Below are 21970 nucleotides of genomic sequence, written 5' to 3'. Positions count from 1 at the left end.
CTCTCCTGCTGAGCCAGCATCTTTCCAGCTCAGCAGTGTCTCTGTGCATTCCGTATGTTTGGTTCAGCAGTGTCGCTTCCAAGATTTACCTTACCAGTGTATTCTCTGATTGGGCAAGAATAGAACCTTGTTGAGAGTAGAGTGATTTGTGGTGACCAAAATCTAGAAGCAAGACAAGCATCCAACTGTAGGGCATATGGGGTTCATCCATATGTTGGAATTCTAAGCCTAGCATTATTTATGTGGTACTGACCTTAAAAGACAGTGATAGAGAAAAACAAGTCCTAGAATTGAGTGGGTGCAGCCCCGAGAGGAAAGGTAGGGTCAGAGCTGGGACTCTGGGTCCTTTGGCCGTCTTGTACCCAGGCATGCTGTAGAGCTTGTTTCTGAGCGTGGATTTTTCTTCGAGTGTATTAAAAGTAATTACTCATTAAGAAGAGATAATGAAATACATATACGTGCTGAGGATTTTGGTATCAGAAGTGGTTGGTTTTAGAAAGGTTTTGGGTAGAGTAAAGCTCAAAAACTTGAATTTGAGAGAATTTCAGATTATGGATTTTTAACCAATAAAGTCAAGACTACAAACACTGTAAAATCTGAAACGCTGTGAGCATTTCAGATAAAGATACCTGGTATATGTATATATGTGTATGTATATACATACGTATGTACATATGTGTATGTATGTATATACACACAAACACACACAAACTACCCTTTCTTGAAAATCTTTGATCTATTTTATAATTATGTCAATCAAGATCCAAGAACTTCAGAAAGAAGAGCCTCAGCTTCTTAGAGGAAGATGTCAGTAAAGTTTATTTAAATAAGCATTTGAAGCAGTTTGAGGCCCGGAATTTGCAAATGCAAAGTGTTGGTGAAAAACAAGTTACATTTAATTAAGAAAGTTTACAAAAACCTTAAAGCAATAAGAAAACAGTGAGCTAAACAGGATAAAAGATAAAGGAGTCTCTCAAAATGGAAAAAGGATGCCGAGGAATCATAAACCTAACAGTAAGAGTAAGATCAGATCATCCTCTGCTTAGTAGCTGTAAGACTGGGCTCTTAAGGGTAATTACCAGTGCGTTATATATGTCTGGATTGGGGGGTTGTTGGTCTCCCCTCTTGTCTGCTACCCTCCTTTTCTTTTCTGGAAACTTCTGTTGATAGTAAAAAATTCTCACACACAAAAGAAACACAAAGGCCACAGTGTGTCCCGGAAAACTCTTTTCATTCCTAAGAAAAGATTTATTAGATACACTGTTTCCCTTCTAAGTTTCTGACAGCAAAGAGAAGCTAACATTATTTTAAGTGAAAAAGGATATTTCAAAGACTGCATTTGCCAAAGATTAAATGCCTCCATTTCCTCTATTAATAGACTTCTAGAAATCAACAGGCTTTCACTGCTGAAGTTAGAAAGAACAAAGCAAAGTAAACATGAAAAGGAAGGTTTTCTTTCACAATATTTCTTTCACAATAACCTCTTTTTCCCTTTGACTTAAGTTTTTATTGCATTATGATATAAAAAGTTAAATAATTTCAATTTATCTGAATTTGTTAACATTTAAAAACATATTTTGAGTAAATAGCCTTACATCACATTCTTCTTTCCCTTTTGTACCCCAACTTCTCCGGAGAGCCCTCTCCCCCTTCAAAACCTTCAATACCTTTCGTTTTTTATTCTTTAAATTTTATAAAACATTGTAACAATAAAAAAGTATTATAAAAGTTGTTTTGATATAAAACAAAAATCAATTGAACAGTCTTATGTAGATGTTTGTCTACAGCAATACTGGAAATACATGTTTTTCTCTAAATTTTAAATAACTCCAAATATATTAACTGTATATTTTAAAATAATATATCACTATTAGTTTTTTTAATAAACATAAATGAAAATAAATAACATAAGTCTTTTTGTTTTGTTTTTAATAGAGTTTAAAATCTTGGCTCTTACTGTAATACAAACACAAAATAAGAACAGTTTTTGGACATTGAGTTCATTATAATAAGGCTGTACTTGAATGTCCCTCATATCACCAAAGGATTTGACCTCCATAGTAGATAAGCTAAGAGTTGACAGTTCTGCTGCGCCAAGGAATGAATTGCAGTCACAATTTTTGGATGCAGATTTTCTGCTATGGTCAAAGCTATTTTACTTGAGTGATTGTCGTCATTCTCAGCCCGCAGGGAACAGGTTACATTCATTTAAGAAATGGTGTGTGTATTAAGATGGTCTATCCATGAAGTCATTCATCAACTGTTTCAAAGAACAGTGGTTCTGCTTGGAGGGTGGCACAGACATTAGGCGAGGGTAAGATTCTGGTTCATTGGCTGTGATGATTTTGAAAAGCATTCATCTCAGAAAAAGAGTAACTTATAAAGTCCTCTTCTTCAAAACTGATACAATAATTATAAGTATTAAGCAAAGCCTTCAGTCTCATGCTTTGCTGTTCTCTTACAAGCCACTTCCCAAATTAATTGTCTACATTTCTTTTGGCTGTATAAATAATTTTGGAATATGTAAGCTGTTCTGAAAACCATAGTATAGTGTAAGAACATCAAATAAACAATCCTACTAATAGAGAGGCTAAGATAGGAGAAGCATGATTTCAAGACCATTATGTGATACACAGCGAGGCCCTGTCATGTACAAACAAGCAGAAAGTGTATATGGATTGTACAATATTGGACCTATTTCTCCTATTACCAAATTAGACCACAGGATGACAGCTGACAAATTTCTAATTCCTCATATTTTTGAATTTCAATTGATTAGGATATGTTGGTAATATTAATTTTTATATTAAGAGATATTAAGGATAAGTGATTGTTACTTCCTCTTAATTTTCTTGTTAGAGGAAGGAATTTTCTTGTTTGTGTGGGTATTTTCTTTTGGGTTTGTTGAAAGATTGCTTTCTTGCTTCTTCTAGGGTGTAGTTTCACTCCTTGTGTTGGTGTTTTCCATCTATTATCCTTTGTAGGGCTGGATTTCATAATAATCTTTAAAAGTTTAATCCAGTCCTCTAAAAAGAAGAAAATTTAGACAAATAGGTATATAAAGTAAATCTATAGCTTTTTATTTTTCATGTTTGAAAGGTGAAGTAGAAAGCCTTGTGTGCAGTGTTGCCAGAAACCTTAGATGCTTGGGAGTCTAGTGCATGTGGGGGCTGTCTAAATGTACACACAGACTTAATTTATTTGTATCCAGCAGATAGTCTAGGTGCTACAGTGGCCAAGCTAAACAATGGTCAAGAATGAGGAGGGAGGTCTGTTCTGAACTTTTTAGTTATGCAGAAAAAATATGAATGAAATTTGAATTTTCCAGCCCAAGGTCCTGGGAAAAAATATAAAGTGCTTGGGTTTTCTAGTAAGTACAATTGATGACAATAATTCTAATGTCCATGTTTGTGAGAATATGAACCGGAATAATCAGCACAGCTTCTCTAGGAACCATGTGCTTCTCCTGTGTGTTCCTTCAGTGAGTTTGACTTGACAGTGATGCCACTCCCTTTGTTACTGTTATTACTGTGATCTAATACTGGTATTAGATCACAATGAAATATTTAATTCCTTTACGGAAACATGATGTAAAGTGTAAGCGTGTTTGATTGCTGTGAATGTAGTTATTGATATGTATTCCTTTGAACCAGGCCCACCAGAACCATGAAGAGACAATGAAATGTGGAAAGGGGTTACTGTGTGCTGGAGAATACTGTACAGGAAGACTTCGAGAAAAGTGCTTCAGGATAGAAGTAAGGGCCCTGCCGCAGCTTCATGACATTGTTGCTACTGTTCCAAAGGCATCCTGTGCAGCCCACGGTGAAATTAAAGGGAATAGTGAATAGATGGTAGCAAATGTTTCCCCAAACATTATAATGTTTATATAGCCTAGCACAAGTACATGTGCATGTACACATATGTATAAATGACACAGTGGCAGTTTGTGGTTTGGTTTTTAAGGCCTGTGTGGGAAAGTGATACTGAGCAAATCTCTAATTACACTGAAGGGCTCAGTTCACTCAAGGGAAGACAGCTGTGGACAGGACAGACTATGAGTACAAAGGTCCTGAGGCAGACTTCCCAGAGAGAAAGCTACTGAGATAGTGAAGGTATTGGCTGGGGAGCCACAAGAGGATTCACAGCTTGCTCTTGAGAGGAGGAGGTCCGCTGAAGAGTTTAACCTTGTGAGACACAATCTGACCTACATTTAGAAAGATCTAAGGATTGAAAGTTGAGTATAAGCTGAGAGCTCATTTGAAAGGTGGATTGTAATCCATGAGCAGAGACAGCAGAGCAGCAGCAGTCTGAGCAGCAGCAGCAGCAGCAGATCATAGAAGTGTATGGGACGGCTGCACCGCAGGGCCAGGGGCAGGGGCCGCTGAGGTACCGCAGGCTCTGCATTTTATAAACGCAAGCCAGCTCAGGCATGGGGTATGGTCCACAGTCAGTTTATTCAAAAGAGTAAAACAAGTGTTGGCTTTCTTTATTGGCCTCTGGTTAATTTTCACACTATTATACATTATTTCTAAAATCTAAAGATCACTGTTTCTTTTATCTTTTAAACACAAAGGTTTTAATTTCTTTTTTCCAATGTTACAATTCTAGCATTCATTACAATGAATTCTAATTTCCTTTAGAAACTCCTGAAAAGATACTCAGTTATGGCTAATGATTATGAGTGCTTGAATAAAGTCTCTCTTGACTTGGAGAGAGAAACTAAAACCCAAAAAGAGCTGTCAATTACTGTAAGAACAAAGCTCTCACTTCCGCACACACAAACCAAAGAGATTGAAAAGCTTCTGACTGCAAACCAGAGATGTTCCTTGGAGTTCCACAGAGTCCTCAAGAGACTTAAGGTACCAACTTTGTTTTTAATATTAGCCTCATATTGATGTAATTATAATTTCAGTTACACATTTCAATGTACTTTTAAGTCCTTTAGGAGTTACCATATACTATTTATATTAGGCACAAATTAAAGATTGTATAGGTGTGAAGATAGGAGTCATTCAACAAAACCTGAACTCTGCGCACGGGTGCCCAGAGCCCTGCCCGTGGGTGCTCAGAGTTCCGATGTAACGTGTGTCTATCCACCTCACATAGGGACTCCGTGACAGACCAAAATAAGAATTGCACTGAAGTCCGGCTCAGTAGGCCAGTGAGTTCACTGGGGTCACAGTGAACCAATTAGTTTCTGGGGTCGTGGCTTATGAGAGGTCACTTAGGCTGACTCAGAACAGCTGTATTGGCCAAAAGCTCATCCCAAAGGGGCGGTGACTCAGGAAACTGCGTCCCTGCATCCCTGCAGCCTGACTGGCCATCTTCTCCTCCTCCAGCGGCTGATTTCTGCTCTGGAACCCTGCAAGTGCTCCTTGGAAACCTTGTCATTTTCTAGGGCATGTAAGCTGAGACTGGAAGCCAGGCTCAGCAGTAAGGCTTGACGTTCACTGTGGAGATTATACAGAGCCAGTGGGTGTTTGTTTAAGTTGTTGCAGGAACCAAGTTGGGTTACCATCTTAATAAAACAACTTTGAGGGATTGACAGGAAAAAAAACAAACAATAAAGTGGTCCAGTGAGATACTGTATGACACAGACTGGAAGAGATCCCAGCAGCTGAGAAAGTAGGACCAAATGGTAGACAGTGGAGGGAAGAAAGAACTATGGGTGAAGTCCTGAGACGTGTGGCCAGGTTTGTGGTGACTCTTCTTAGAGAGAGTGACCAGGCAGGTGACGAATGGGCAGACATCAGTTTAGATTGAGGTGCATTGAAGTTGGAGTTTTCATGTTGTGCCACTCCAGAAGAAAGACAAAGAAAGCCTCTAGCTGGGCCTGAAGTTTGTCAGAAAAGGCAAGCATGCAGGTGTCAGACAGTGCAGCATGTGTAGAGTCATTCAGAAAGCCTCTAGAGGAATGGGAACACTAGGGTAAGAGGAAACTCGGACGTGTCCAGGACAGGCAGAGAAGAGCAAACACGAGGGCTGCTTTTGGAAACCCCTTGCAATGAGGTCAGGGGCCTGGAAATGATCCAGTCAGTACAAGCCTTCGGACCTGAGTTTGGATCCCCAGCACTCAGGTTAAAAGCCAGTTTGACAGGGCACACCTGTGATTTCAGAGCTGCAGAGAAGGTGACAGGGGGATCTGGGACCTCCTAACCAACTGAATTGATGAGCTCAGAGCACAGTGAGAAATCTGCCTCAACAAATAGGGTGGAAAGTGTCTGAGGAAGAGACCCAACATCAGCCTCAGTCCTTAACACAGACACAAACACACACACAAAGGATGGTGTAGCCTGGAGTGGCACACACCTCAGCTGGAATATGAGATGGAGGTAGCCCTCACTTTGGTGACGAAAATGGACTCATCAGTGGCCATAGTCAAAGCAGTTTACTTGGTACTTAGAGAAAAGGTCAAATCACAAAGTTGAGGGTTGGTTCTATAACTTGGAAAATTGTCCCCAATGTTCTGATAATCCTCTAATAGATCCTGACAGTCAGATACGCAAAATTTATGAGGACAAGGGAACATGATAACATTAAAATTATCATTACCTTCAAACCAGACCGCTAACTATGCTTGACAAGGAAATCCTGAAGCATGTGACATTTGGGGGCCAGTCAAACAAGAATGTTAGAATATTTTGAAAATCTAAAATGGGTTGGAGAGGTGGCTGAGCAACTAAGAGTATTTACTGTTTGTACAGAGAGCCCAGGTCAGCTCCTAACACCCTGGTCAAGGCAGCTTACCACCTGTAGCTGCAGCTCTCGGCTTCTGCTGCTTTCCTCAGCCTATGGACCCCTGAACTCAGATGACACCCGCACATAGCTTTATATAAAATGAAATAGGATAGCATTTTTACTAATCTCAAATGTGTGATGGTAGGATTGGCAGTTTAACCAAAATTTATATAATAAGGCTACAAAGATGGCTCAGTGGCTGAGATTCCTGGCTGCTCTTCTAGGAGACTTGAGGTTCGCGCTCAGCATGATACTGTGACTCATAGGCATCTGGAACTCCAGTTCTATGAGATCCAATGCTCTCTTCTGTCCCCCCATGGACACTATACACACATGTGGAATGCAAATACGCATATAAGCAAAACACCCTCACACATAATTAAAAATCTGAGATAATAGAAAAGGGAACTTACAGAAAGGACCGTGTTTCATTTGCAAACCACCAGATACGAGCTCTATCCAGTAGGAAGTCACTTGGGAAAGCAGCATCTGGTGGGGTTACTTCCCAGGGAGCGTCCTCCTTTACCATCTGTCATGCTGTAAGTCAGCAAGACCTCACCATCTCAGACACCGAGCTAGCTCCTAAATACAATGCTCACTTGATTTCTCTTTTTCCTCAAGTACGTGTTAAGCTCCATTGCGAGGATAAAGGAAGAGCAGCATGAGTCCATCAATAAGCGGGAACTGGCTTTTATTCAGGAAGTGGAAAAGCAGAATGAACTGCAGATTCAAATCCAGAGCCTTTCACAGACTTACCGTATTCCAGCCAGAGACTTACAGATCAAACTGAGCCAGGAGATGGACCTCCATATTGAGGTATGCTTTATTTTTAATGCATTTAATAAGGTTTTAAGCCTTTCATCAACAGCCTTTGTATGTGTTTAAAGTCTTTTTCATTCATCAGAAATCATTAGTGACTTGCAGAGTGACAGGTGGCCAAGAGATGGCTTGGACACTGTCAGACCTGCATAGACTTAGAAGACAGAGTTACCATCAGCCAGTGAGAATTTATACAATGTTAGGTTTCCTGGTGTGGCCTTACACTCATGATGGAAATGGGAGTCAGACTTCTTGCCCTGCATCAGCTCCACAAGGACTTTGTGGCTCTCGCATCAATGTAAAGTGGGCGTGCAGTTCCCAACCTGCATGTCAGGCCTGCCTGCCAAGGCCACAGCAAAACAGTGACCAGTGCCTGTTAAGTGGAATCCCTGTCATGTAGAGTATATCGCCAGTGTTCTCTTAGGCAAGCAATTGGAATCAAGTTTTAAATTAGAATTCATTTTCTTTAGTATCTTAATAGGTAGAGTCCAGTAGGTATTTCTCCCCCTTAGAATGTTTTTATAGTTTATATGTATCTGGGTAAAGTTTTTCCTAGTGCTTATATAATTTGGTGCCTATTTTTCACACAGGAAATGCTCAAAGATTTTTCAGAAAATGACTTCCTCACCATAAAAACTGAAGTCCAACAAGTATTAAGTAATAGGAAAGAAATAACTGAGTTTTTGGGAAAATGGCTAAATACTCTTTTTGATACAGAAAATCTTAAGAGCACCATCCAGAAGGAAAACAAAACCATTGGGCTCGTGAATAACTTCTATCACAGCAGAATCACTGTGAGTACGGCAGTCCAGTCCTGCTCTTTGAGGCTTTGATTTTTCTACTCGTTCCTAAGGGGTTAGACTAGCTTATATATATTTCTGTAGTTTGTGTGTAGGTGCTCTCTGAAAAGTTTTGGTTGTCCAAACTTTATTCTTTCATTGTATCATGCTTCTTCAAGATGATTAACCCAGTTTGTACTTGGGAGGGCAGCAGGCTGTTTGCTGAGGGAACACCGAATTCCCACTTGGGTGGTTTTGCGGCTGCTCATTGTCGTCTCCCTGTTCTCCTCTGTCTGTGAGGACTGCCATTGCCCCCTGGCCTCAGAGAAGCTGGGGCTTACATCTGTTCCAGGGTCCTGGCTTCAGGGGACCTGTGTGTCAGTAGCTTCCCTGTCACACGCTCTAATCCTACACTATACACCAAATGTGCCTACTGTTACTTTGTTTTTAGCATGCATGTGTCAGTAATTTTTTGGTTAGGTTTGTGGAAAAATTAGCCCAATAGTACAGAAAATTCTCATATAATCCCTCCCTACAGATAATCTTTCCTATTACCAAGATCCTGCACCAGAAAATTCCACACCTGACAGTCGGAGAATTTCTAGCTCATTCTTGGTGTTGATCCTGTCAGCTTCCTAAACTATTATGATGTCAGCCCATCACACAAGTGACATAAGCCAGCCTTCAGCGTAAAAGAGAACAATGACTTTGACTGTTATTATCTACACAGGAATAGATTTATAGACTAGTTAGCAAACTTCAGTAAATTGGAGCAAGAGAAATGGCGCACCTTTAGAGCACTACCTACTCCTCCAGAGGACCTGGGTTCAAGTCCCAGCGCCCACATGGTGCCTCACAGCTGTGTGTAACTCCAGTTCCAGGAGATCTTACAGCCTTTTGTGGCCTCCAAAGGCACCAGACACAAATATATTGCACAGACAGAGATGCAGGCAAAATACCCAAACCTATAAAAAGGGTTTAGACTCAGGAAATTACTTTCTCTGTGAGCTGAGGTTTGGAATGGAATGGGGACATAGAGAGTTGTTAGGTTTACTGTGTGTGCTCACCTCTTGATGACTTTAGCCTACTCAGTTCTTCAGTCCTTTCCCTGTATTCCTGTAACCGTAGCGAAGTGAAATAATCTTGCAGGTCAGTATAGATTCCCATCCTTCTTTTATTCATGGCAGTCTTAACATTTAACATGTTGAAAGAGAAATGTGCGTTCAGTGTCTTGAGCACTGTTTTAAGATGTTCTAAACAATAAATTTCAGCATGCACACTCTTAGAATTCATAATGTAATTTTAAAACATCAATTATTTTAAAGCTGTAGTGGTCTCTCACTGTTTTTAGGCCATGATAAATGAATCAACGGAGTTTGAGGAAAGAAGTGCTACCAGATCCAAAGAATTGGAACACTACCTGAAGTCACTGAAAGAAACAACTGAGCAACTGTCTGAAGTCTACCAGACACTGACTGCCTCCCAGTCTGTTGTGCATCTCCATCCTACCGTGCAGCCTTCCACACGGGACAGTGAGGGTCCTCAGGCTGCATCAGGAGCTGAACCACTGACCTCAAAGGTAGGAAACTTCCTGGTGGTGAGAGCGAATGCAGCCAAACCCTCACTAAGGGTGAGTGCGCTGTCGTCCATGTGTGTGCTGAGTTGGGTCAGCCCTGACTCCAGCAGTTACAGACACAACAGTTCATATTGACCTTTAATTTGATGGGTCCTACCTGAGACTTATAGTTGTGGAATTTCTTAAGATTAACAAATCTCTTTCATACAGAACATAACAGGGTATGTGGGCATCAATGACCCTGCTCTGAGTCAAGTGATTTTTCTGTGTCAATGACTAGCAGGCATGTTACAGCAACAATATGAAACAGCCAACAGGCATGGAACAAAATGCTACAGCTTTGCTGGCAGGGTAGGCCTCAACAGAAACAGGATTTTTCTATGTGGCCTTGGCTGTTCTGGAACTTTCCCTACAGACCTGGCCTTGAACTCAGAGACCCGCCTCTGAGTTACCATCACCCAGCAAAGTGGTTAATTTTATTGTACCAGAAAAAAGAATTTCAAAATAGAATAAGCAACACATGTCAGTTTGGACTTCCAGCCATGGGCATCAGGGATGTGTATGGTATTGCTTGCTATTCTGAAGAGGTGCATAAACTCTCCATAGTTTGACTTTTTAAAATTGTTACTGTGAATCCTATTTTTAAACTTGTAGTATCTAAAAATACTTATTTTAGAATTTACTCCCAAGGATATTAATTTTGTCCTCTGAATACAATGTCTAATAGAGCATTTTTAACTAAAAATGAAATGTAATTTGGACAAAATCTTGGTAAATTTCTTCTTGTAATATTACAAATTGTTCATGTCAGATGGCAGTGAACTTGCTCTCCCTGATGTGAGCTGGGAAGCAAACTCAGGTGTTCTCTAAGAGCAGATGTGTCTTACTTGGTGAGCCATCTCCCAGCCCCGTCCATAGTGAACTTCTAAGTCCAGTATGATGCATATCAAAAGCACAGGAGACTGTGTTTCTAGTATAAGAGCAGTTAACAGAATCCACTTAGTCGGCAGGGGGAAGCAAGTCATCTTAACCAGGACTTTCTAGTTCAGTCTTTCTGATTCATTAGTAAGAACACCTGGCACCTAGCAGGTTTTTGGGGTTTTGGTTTTTGTTTTTGTTTTCCAAGTGTCCCTTTGAGCACAGGTGACATGGTGACAGGTGACATGGTGACAGGTGACATGGTGCCTGTGCCCAGTTCTTCCTGTCACTCATTTCTAGATCAGCTTTTCTAGTTCTGAGTCCCCCGAGAATTACTAGGACAGTGTTTTATGTGAGTTCTTTCTTTGTATCATAGACAAAGAATACCTGCATAAGTTCTACACTGTCAGCCTATGTTGAAATTTTCTTGTTGGTTTATTTGAACTTTTAAAACAGTATGTAGACAAACAGATCAGAGGGAGAACTGAGAGCCTAGAGACAGGCACTCAAAGGCAGCCCTGGGATCTTTTTAAAAGGACAAAGGTACCTCACTGGGGAAAAGAGAAGTCATTAAATATTGAGGCCAGCCACCTGGACACGCACCAGCATTCATGATGGGAGTAACAAGGCCCATGTGTTGTTCAGGAGGCTGAGGTGGAGGGTGGCACGGTTTCTCCAGCCTAGGACCTGTCTGACCCACTTAGTAAGAGACAAGATACATCTCTTAAGATAAACATAAATGTAAACCAGAACGAAGAAGACAACACAGGAGAAGCGTGTGTCCCATTAGGTAGGCAATGGCTTTTTACAGACAAACCAAAAGTGCAGCCACAGGATTAAACAGACATAGACTCCTACTGCTCAGTTCTGCTCTCCAGAGACCCTGGCCAGAAGAATAATGTAAACAGACAGGGAGAAAATATATAAAATATCTTTATCTGATAAGACCCTTAAATACAATACACAAAAAGAACTTCTAGAATATCATAGGAAGGATATTAAGCAATCTGATATGAAATGGGAAGATTAGAAGGAACTCCACTCAAAACAAGATACATCCAGAGTGCATCCTCGTATCTTGTTTTGAGTGGACTGTGCACTATTCCTGCATTGTTATGTAATGATAGCGCTAAGGACGTAGCACAGTTGGGATGTGTGCTTGCCTGCCATGCTGGAAGCTCAAAGTAGGCCTGGAATCCCAGCAGATGGGAGGTTGGATGGGGGTCAGGAGTCATGTGCTTGTCCAGTGCTGGAGTTATCGACAGTTGTGGGTAGTCATGTGGGTGCTGGAAGTTAAAGCCATGGAGGCCATAAGAGCAGCCAGTGCTTGCTCAGAACCACTGAGCCTTGTGCAAGCCCTCATTTGATTTCTTTCAGCCTTTCTGTTTCATTTGGTAAAGCGCATCACATTTTTCATTGAGAAGAGTGTTTTCTTAAAGAAAAATATTAGTTTATAGCTTTAGATATACTTCATATCAAGTATTGGGATATTACTCAATTAAAGTTAGTGCCTTTCTTAGCTTTCACGCCTCGGGAGTTGTAAGCAGGTTTCCGACACTCCTGCTACGGTGTGGCGACCAAACAATTGGCAAAATTGAAACTAATCACTGTTTTTCCTTTCCTTTTTTTTCTATGAAAGAACAAAATTGCTTTAGGAGCTGTGCCCTATAAAGATGAAATTGAGGATCTCAAAATGCAGCTGGTGAAGAGTGACCTAGAGAAGAAGGCGACCGCCAAGGAATTCGATAAGAAGTACGCCTGTCCTCGCTCTCTTAGCATGGCTTCAGTCACACAACATTCCTCTATTCTCTTAGCATGGCTTCAGTCACACAACATTCCTCTATTCTCTTAGCATGGCTTCAGTCACAGAACATTCCTCTATTCTCTTAGCATGGCTTCAGTCACACAACATTCCTCTATTCTCTTAGCATGGCTTCAGTCACAGAACATTCCTCTACAGACTACACAGACATCTCTGAAGTAGTTTATCTTTCAGAAAGTAATTTATTAAAATATTTAATTTTTAAAAAATATGTAAGCACCCACAGGTTTTAAGCTCATTAAATTGAGATTCCATATGCAACATTAAAAAGTCAGCCCAGCCGCAGCTATGGCAAAGCTTCTGGCAGGCTGCGAGCCTAGCATGGACCAGGCCCTGCTCCATCCCCAGCAGTGAGAACGTTGAGCCTGACTCTCAGCATTTGCAGGGTGCCTTTGACTGCTTCTTCCTCAGTGACACATGAAGACAACTTAAAAGTGGACTGTGACCTTCAGAGTGACTGCTGAGAGCCTTTGCTTTGCTGTGCGTGAACGTGGGCGTGGGGTGAAGACTGCTTGGTTATGCTGGTTCCCTTCCCCTCCGGTTGGGTTTTGTGTAGCGATTATTTTCTTTGGGTACTTGGGATCCCTCAGCATATCCACTTCTTATCACTTACCTGTGTGTGCTGTTACACATTAGAGTACACCAAAAGTTGTGTCTGTGTGGAGCACAGTGAGACGACCATTGGACAGTCAGAAGGACTGAATTCCAAGTCTGCCCATCACCGTAAACAGATGTTAGTCTCATCCAGTCCTGGCATTTAAACAAAAGTAGGCCTAGTGTAAGAAGAGACGGTCCCAGGATGTAGCCCAGCTCTGTAGAAGTTCTTCCTCCTCAGGAATGTCAGTTAACTCTGCCTGGGAAATAGAAATGCAAGCAGGCAGTGTCCCCTGTGAAGTCAGTCAGCACTTGTTTTCATAGTTGCTGGGTTTTGAGACAGGGTTTCTCTGGGTAGCCCTAGCTGTCCTGAAGAGTGCTTTGTAGACCAGGTTGACCTCAGGTTCAGAGATCTGCCTCCATAGAGGGACTACAGGCATGTCACAACCATTGGCACCACTTTCATAGCTTTTAAGAACAGTATAATTTCTGAGGGAGCTAATTAATGCTTGCATTGCCGACTGACAATTCATAAAGTATCTCTTCCGCCTGGTAAGCAGTGTCAAGTCTGAGCTTTGACTCTGCCATAAATCAGCGCTGCAGTAAGGATTTGCTGGCCTGACATTATGGAAATTAAGGGTTTGGTTTGGTTTTCTTTGTTTTTGTTTTGTTTCTTTTCATTCTCTGGTGGGTTTTTTGTTTATATTGCCCTGTGGTAATAGTTTATAGTGTCTCCAAAAATAATTTTGTTCAGCTATAATAACATAGCCTATTATGTTTCCACAAGTTTTAAATGAATTAGTCTCTCAGTAATAAAGCTGGGCTGTTCCTACAGCTGAACCGAATATGGCTGTTATGTCAGTGTGACTGACATCCAGTTAGAAAGTTCTGCAACATTTCTAGTTACTCTCCCATGTAAAATCACTTGAATAGTTACACATTTTTATTATTTTATTCTTGTTAGAATTCTCTCTCTAAAAGCCACTGTTGAACATCAAGAAGAAATGATAAGGCTACTGAGAGAAAATCTTAGAGGACATCAACAGGCCCAGGATACCTCAAGTAAGTGGAAGAGTACAGACAAATGATGCTGATGCTGGTGATGGTGCTGATGGTGGTGGTGATGGTGCTGATGGTGGTGATGGTGGTGGTGATGGTGGTGGTGATGGTGGTGGTGATGGTGGTGGTGATGGTGCATACCAACTGCAGTTTCCCCTCCCTCCACTCCTAGTTCACCCCACCAACAACAACCCCTCTCCCCCAGATCTTCTCCTCCATTTTCCTTCAGGAAAATACAAGCTTCCCAGGGCTATCAACCATAACAAGATACAATAAGACTAGGCACAATTCCTCATAACAAGGCTGGATGAAGCAGCCCAATAGGAAGAAGAAAGGTCTGACTGGCGTAGTGCGGAATATCAAAGTTTCAATTTGCATTTCTCTGATAGCTAAGAATTTGAATATTTCTTTTAAGTCAGTAATTCTCACCCTATGGGTCATGACCCAACAAGGGTCACATCAGATAGTCTGCATATCAGATACTTTAATTATGAGTCATAACAGTAGCAAAATAACAGCTATGAGGTAGCAACGAAATCATTTTATGGTTCTCACCACATGAGGAACTGTATTAAAGGGCGGCGGCGTTAAGAAGGCTGAGCGCCACTGCTTTAAGTGTTTCTTGGTCTCTAGGGTTTCACACTTCTGAGACCTCTGTTTAGTGTGTGACTTCCACTCCTCCTTCATTTTAAATGTGCATTTGTGTTTTGCCTGTATGTATTCTAGTATGAGGGTATCGGCTCCCCAGGAACTGGAGACACGGGCAGTTGTGATCTGCCCTATGGGTGTGGGAATTGAACCCAGGTCCTCTGGAAGAGCAGCCAGTGCTCTTAACTGCTGAGCTATCTCTCTAGTCCCCTGTATCACATTTTTAAGTTATTTATTTTCTTGATCAGTTGGGTGTTTTTTTTTGGGGGGGGGGTCTTTTATATTCTAGATACTGTCCATCAGATGTATAGTTGGTATAATTATATTTTTTTCCAGTTATAAGTTGATGGTGTTCTTTGCTGTTTTTAGCAAAGACTTTTCGCTTGCTAAGGTCCCAGTTATTGTTGGTCTTCATACCTTTGCTATCGGGGTCCTCTCCAGAAGGTCTTTTTGGATGCCAGCCTATTCCCTCCTTTCTCTTAGATCACATTCAGGGTGTCTGGCCTTCGGGGAGGTCCTTGATCCATCTGAGTTTGCTTTGTGCAGGGTGACAGGGAGAGATCTGTTTTTACTCTTCTACATGGAGCCCCTCAGTTTGGCCAGAACCATTTGTTGAAGAGGTTCTCTTTTTCCAGTATGTAGTTTTGTTTATCAAGTATCAGGTGTCCATAGGTTTGGGGACTTACATCTGGGTCTTCAGTTCAATTCATCGTGTCTGATTTTATTCCGATACCATACCATTTTTATTACTATATATAGCTCTATGCTATAATTTTTAATTTGGGATGGTAATAACTCCAGTTCTTTTATTATTCATGATTGTTTTAGGTACATTGTGTGTGTGTGTGTGTGTGTGTGTGTGTGTGTGTGTGTGTTTCCATATACATTTAAGACTTTTTTTTCAATTTCAGTGAAGAATTGTGTTGGAATTTTGATGGAGATTGCTTTTGGTAGGATGGCCTTTTTCAAAATATTAATCCTACCAATCCATGAACATGGGAGATTTTTCCATCTTCTGATGTCATCTTCAATTTCTTTAATATCTTAAAATGTTATTGTACAAGTCTTTTATTTGCTTGCTTAGAGTTAGTCCAAGATATTTGTTTTTAGGAAGCCTACTGACTTTTGAATGCTGACTTTTGTATCCTACTACTTTGCTGAAAGTGATCATCATCTATAGGCGTTTTCTAGTGAATATTAAAGTCTTTTATGTATAAAATCATGTCATCCGCAAATAAGGATGCTTTCACTTTTTCCTTGCCTATTCATATCCCCTTGATCTCCTTCAGTTGTCTTATTTTCTTAGTAAGACTTGGACCACTATATTAAACTGGAGGGGAGAGGATGAACATTCTTGTCTTGTTCCTGATCTCAGTAATAGTACCCAGGGTTTTCTCTATTTATCACGACTATGATGAGGGCTTGCTGTAGACTTTTATACTAGGATATATCCCTCCTGTTCACGTCTTTATCATGAATAAAGGTTGGGTTTTGTCAAGGCCCTTTTCTGTATTTAATGAGATGTTCATCTCTCATCCACTGGGGTATGAGAACAGTTGTGGTTTTCAGAGATGCCTGGCCTGTATTGTACCTGAATGCTAAAATTGCATATCACTAATCTCCTTACATATGTTCTGTCTCTAATGACCTGCTAGTGACCTAATGGGTAATTGAAATAAATGACAGTTCCATTTTCACAGTTTTATGCACAGTGCGATCATGTTTTAATGTCATTTGGAGGTATGTTTAGTTAGCATGTAGCTGTTGGGCAATCTCAGGGTACCAAGTGACTTGGGGGCAGTCTCTGTGTAACCTGCAGTAAGGTAGCAGCTGACAAGCCCCACGGTGATCAGAGCATAGATCAACACATAATGGCTCTGATTATAAACGGCTAAATAATAATAATAATAATAAATGGAGGAAATGAGGGGGGGGAATCACAGGAGATGTTCAGGAAATGGGTTTCATAGAGGCCTCTTACAATTTTTAATATTTCTATTATTTTGAACACGAGCTATTTAAGGTTATCTGCCTGACTGGACATGGTGACATATGCCTGTATCCACACTCCAGAGGCCTCTGCAGGGGATCAGTACCAGATCAGAGTCAGCCTGGGCAACACAGAAGACACCCTGTCGATTCTGTTTTATTTACAAAAGAAATCATATCAACCTGTATGTATGTTTGCCTCCTACAGTGATATCAGAACAAGACTCTCCGCTTCTGAGTAAACCTCTAACCTGTGGAGGTGGCAGTGGAATTGTACAAAGCACAAAAGCTCTTATTTTGAAAAGTGAATATAAAAGGATGGGAAGTGAGATTTCTAAGTTAAAGCAGCAAAATGAGCAGCTAAGAAAGCAAAATAATCAACTATTAAGGTAAGTTCTAAACCCAGGTGTGCTGGGTCACCCCGTTAACCCCAGCACTCCAGAGGCAGAGGCAGAGGCAGAGGCAGGCAGATCTCTCAGTTCATGGACAGCCAGAGATACCTAATAGAGAGAACTTGTCTCAAAAAAAAAACCTGAGCAGACGAAAAAGGAAAGTTCTGACTGCATGATGGATCCTGTGTTTATGGTACTTCATATGTTGTAGTGATTTGTATATATTTTCTGCAGTTGTCACCCTTTTACTAACTTTGGGAAAGGAGATTTGTAACGAGTATGAAGTGTGTGCTTGTTTATATTAGAAGACGTGGGGATTTGGTGCTCCGTTTCACATTTGCAGTCAGTCATTAGCTGCAAACTTGTGCGTGGGGGGCGAGGTCTGCTCACTTTCCCAGCTTGTTTTGAGACTGACTGAGGGACTGAGCCTGCAGCTCTCTGGATCAGCAGACCTGGGGAGCCAGCAAACTCCAGGGAGACTCCTGCCCCCAGCTCCGCAGCCCTGAGGGACAGGCATGGACTGTGCACCCGTAGCGTTGTGTTTACGTGGGTTCTAGGGATCAAACTGGACCATCTCCCAGCTGCTCTGAACTGTCTTTAACCAGGCCAAGTACTAGGGAATGAACGCTGGGCAGAGAGCTGCCCCAGGCCTATAGAGAGGCAGAGAAGCTGCCCCCGACCCCGAGTCCCACTGGACCTGTTGACAGACAGACGGCTTAGAGCACCATCATTTGGCCCCTCCCACCACGGAAGTGTACAGCTTTTGTACCAAACACTATGTGAACAGAACGGTGGGAAAAAATTACTCATCGAGGGTAAAGAGCTCGCAGGATAGCTCCATGGCAGTGCGGACCTAGTGTGGACTAGGCCCTGGATCCATCCCCCCCAGCACTGCAGAGATAAGTAACTGAGTCCACACCCCCGAGTAACCGTTCCCATAGAGCAACATAAGCAAAAGCAAAGGCCAGACAGTGGAGGGGAGAGCTGTAGGCGCAGACTCGGGAGCAAAGAGGAAAGTCGAGAGGCTGAGGCTGTCAGAGCTCTGTTGAGACCCTGGCCCACCAAAACATAGTATGGGTGTCCTAAGAAGTTACATTTTAAAGAGGAATCTGATCATGTCTAGAGAGATTCAGAGAGGTGGCGAAACAGCGACCAAAAAAATGTGAAGAGAAATTAGGAAAGGCGAAAATATACTTCTGTAAAGGTTTAATAAACATTCTATAAATCTGATTTATCCAATTATTACAGTAGTGCATAAACTGCTCTGGGTGTCGTGGATTCATTAAATATGATGTCTAACTTTGAATGTTTTCAAAACTCCATAATCAAAAATTTTTAGTTTAATTCAATTGATGTAGCTCCTCTTCTGAACCATGCAAGTGGTCCAAACAGAAGGGTTAACGGTGAAATTAAAATACAAATGTAATAAAATGGTAAATTTCATGTTAAGTATTTCAGCAGGCTAGGGTTCTTTTTAAATTTTTCTCCATGCCCACATTGAAGAATTGAGTTGTCTGATCTAACTCTCTTTCTGCTTCCATTCAAGTGATAACTCTCAACTCTCCAATGAGGTTAAAACCTGGGAGGAAAGAACTCTTAAAAGAGACAGTTACAGAGAAACAACTTGTGAGAAGTCTCCGAAGTCTCCTGGGACAGATTCTAAAAGGAGACAGAACACAACTTCTCAGTGCAGGGCACGAAATCTCCAGGATCCTGTGCCAAAAGATTCCCCAAAATCATGGTTTTTTGATAACCGGTCAAAGTCTCTTCCAGCACCTCACCCGGTCCGCTATTTTGACAACTCCAGTTTAGGGCTGTGCCCAGGTAGGTAGCTGCTCAGGTTGTGGGTGTCACTGGGAATAAGAGATGAATGCTGTGTGTTTGCTTCATCTGCTCAGCTGTGAGAACTCACGGTCCTGTTGTCGCGGTGCGGTTACTTCACAGTTACATGATGTGCACCCGATTCCATTTCATTGTGTTGCCCAGCCTCTGCAGGTATCTCAGTCCTCCACCTGCTGTCAGGGGAGGAAGTCATTTACACACTTACAGAAGCACACACCTGACTCTTCACCCACTCAAGTCTGCGCTCAGCTCAAAGCTTCTCAAAGACAACTATATGTCCTGTGACATATTTTTGAAGTCCTTCCTTTATCTGTGAGAGAGTCATTCCCAGACCTCCAGGGAACTAAAAATCCTGGAGGGCATAAAGTCCTATGCACTATTTTTTCCTGTGCATACAAACTATAGTTACATTTCCCCTATTTACTTACAACATTAGCTTGTTCAGATTGCCAGCGTCACTAGTGGTATATTATGGGTTACTAAGTGAATCAGAGTTCGTTGGATGCAAGCTCTACCCCAGGACTGCAACCATATACTACTCCCATTCTACAGTTGATTACCAAACAATGTAGTATTTTTAAAAACTAGTTCAAAACTTGAGAGGCAGCAAGCACTTGCTACTCTTGCAAGAAGACCAGGGTTGGCCGGGCGTGGTGGCACACGCCTTTAATCCCAGCACTCGGGAGGCAGGGGCAGGCGGATTCGAGGCCAGCTTGGTCTACAGAGTGAGTTCCATGACAGCCAGGGCTACACAGAGAAACCCTGTCTCAGAAAAACAAAGATGGCAATGACGGCCAGGGTTACATCCCTAGCCCCACATGGCAGCTCACTGCTGTGTAACTGTGATTCCAGAGGGTCTTCTGGCTCCTGAGGGCACCCTGTGTGAGTGGTGCACATGCATACATGCAGGCACACACCTGGCAAACAAAGCCTATGTATGGCCCACCTCCTCCTCTTTAACCCTTGCTGCTAGCAGTACATATGAAGAGAAAGCCAGCTCTTTCACTGTTGCCTGCATGTGCGCTTCCAGGCTGACCACATGGCGCTTTAGTCAGGAAGCTCAGCCCTGTAGAAGGAAGATTCATCCTCATACACTCACTCACTCACTCACACACACACACTCACTCACACACACACTCTCTCTCTCTCTCTCTCTCTCTCTCTCTCTCTCTCTCTCTCTCTCTCTCTCTCTCTCTCTGCCAGTATTAATTGCTTGTAGCCTCCTTCCCTCCTCAATGGGGTGCTGTGAGATTTCTCCCATCTAGTTACTATTACTGTGATTGTTTAAGAAGCCATGTTGAGATTTGATGGGTATAGTGTTCCTATCATAGCTAGAAGCCACCGTCTCACAGCAGACTCCCTGGCCCTCTGGCTCTTACAGTCTTTCCAACCCTCTTCTGCCTGGGCCTTGGGAGTAGGAGTTACACTCCAGATGTATCAATTGAGTCTGTATCCCACCGTCCATTGTCTGCATTTTGCCTAGCTGTGACATTCTATAATGGCGTCCTCTAACGTGCTGGGGGGAAAACTTTCTTTGAGGAGGAGTGAGACCTACCCTTACCATGGGGCCAAAAGTGAGTGTTTAGAATAGTTAGCATCACTGGTTTAAGAAAGTGGTGGTAGTCGGTTCTCCTGGGGTCTGTGATCTCTCCAGCTGTGAATAGCTACTTAGGCTTCCAGTTCAGGAATGAGCTATTTCATGTTAACAGCTGTCTAACTGGAGTCAAGGCCTGCTATTAGCCCCAAGGTAAAAGTGCCACACTTTAGCCACTGTGGCTATATTGCAGATGCAGTCACTGGTCCGTAGGCTTCGCAGCTAGTTAGAACCCCAATGTGTCGCTCCCATCCTCTCCCTTGGCAGCGTGCCAGGCAGCTGCTGATGCTGTGTGAGCCACTCCTGCCAGGAGGCCAACACACTGTGCTTCCAACATGCAACAAAGGGAAATCAGATGAGGTTCATAGTCAATGCACATTAAACCTCAAGTTAACTGACTACGTATACCTAGTCCTTAGCTTTATGCACAGTATCCTTTCCTAACACTGACAGAGTGGGGCCTCCAGTTCTGATGGGGAAGTGGACTCGCTGCGTCCTCACGACCTTGCTCCCGTGTGTGTTTGAGTTAGGATTGATTTGCTTTCTATTTTCTTTCTCAAAAGAAACAGATGACGTAGAGAATGTGGAGCCTAAGACAGACCTCTGCCACGCCTCCTTGGAAAAAGATGTGTCCCAGTGCAAAGCGCAGTAGATGGATGCCCCCGTCAGTCAGAGCAGAGCGCCCTTGGATGGCTTTCCTCGTGTGTCCACACTGACAAAGATGATGCAATCCAACTTAGTTTCAGTCTGATTTCCACTTTAGAAGATGGAGGAACAAGAAACGGATTGATTGCAGTGACTTAGGATGCTGGTGGCAGTTCCTTCTGCTTGCATCCGTGACGTTCCAGACGCTGAACTGTTAATTATTTATTTTTATACATTGCGAAGAATAAAGGTCTTGAAGGAAATTTTTAGTCTTTCCAGATGGGTATAACATGTATACATTTCATTAAAGTTACTTTATATATGACTTAAAAAATTCTGGAACATAGCACATAAGATAAGCCTTGTTGTGTGACAAAACTTTTCCTGGGAAGACAAAACACACATGTCTGCTCAGCCCATACAGGGAGCCCATGGCAGACTAAGTACAAATGACACCCGTGACTTCCCAGCCACAAGGTTGGTTCTGGCTTACAGTGTCAGGCATGGTAGACAAGCCACTGGTACATAAGCAGGTCCATCCTGCTGCTATGGTGT

General features: G+C 42.1%; 1 protein-coding gene across 1 annotated transcript in view; it reads left to right on the top strand.

Annotated features, from left to right (window-relative positions):
* The window catches only part of Cenpe (centromere protein E), a 62410-nt gene extending 40751 nt beyond the window's left edge, over window positions 1-21659 (top strand). The window contains exons 37-46 of the mRNA XM_021158316.2: window positions 3654-3755; window positions 4641-4859; window positions 7360-7554; window positions 8148-8351; window positions 9688-9915; window positions 12470-12582; window positions 14211-14308; window positions 17151-17331; window positions 18881-19158; window positions 21334-21659. Coding sequence (XP_021013975.1) covers window positions 3654-3755; window positions 4641-4859; window positions 7360-7554; window positions 8148-8351; window positions 9688-9915; window positions 12470-12582; window positions 14211-14308; window positions 17151-17331; window positions 18881-19158; window positions 21334-21422 — 1707 coding nt within the window. The 3' untranslated portion in view covers window positions 21423-21659. The remainder of the gene's footprint in view (window positions 1-3653; window positions 3756-4640; window positions 4860-7359; window positions 7555-8147; window positions 8352-9687; window positions 9916-12469; window positions 12583-14210; window positions 14309-17150; window positions 17332-18880; window positions 19159-21333) is intronic.
* The last annotated feature ends 311 nt before the right edge of the window (window positions 21660-21970 follow it).

This window comes from Mus caroli, unplaced genomic scaffold, assembly GCF_978045245.1.
Source record: "Mus caroli unplaced genomic scaffold, Mus_caroli_1 scaffold_3, whole genome shotgun sequence".
NCBI classification, from domain to species: Eukaryota; Metazoa; Chordata; class Mammalia; order Rodentia; family Muridae; genus Mus; species Mus caroli.
The sequence above is the reverse complement of the archived record's forward strand: the minus strand, read 5'-3'. Positions and strand labels throughout refer to the sequence as shown.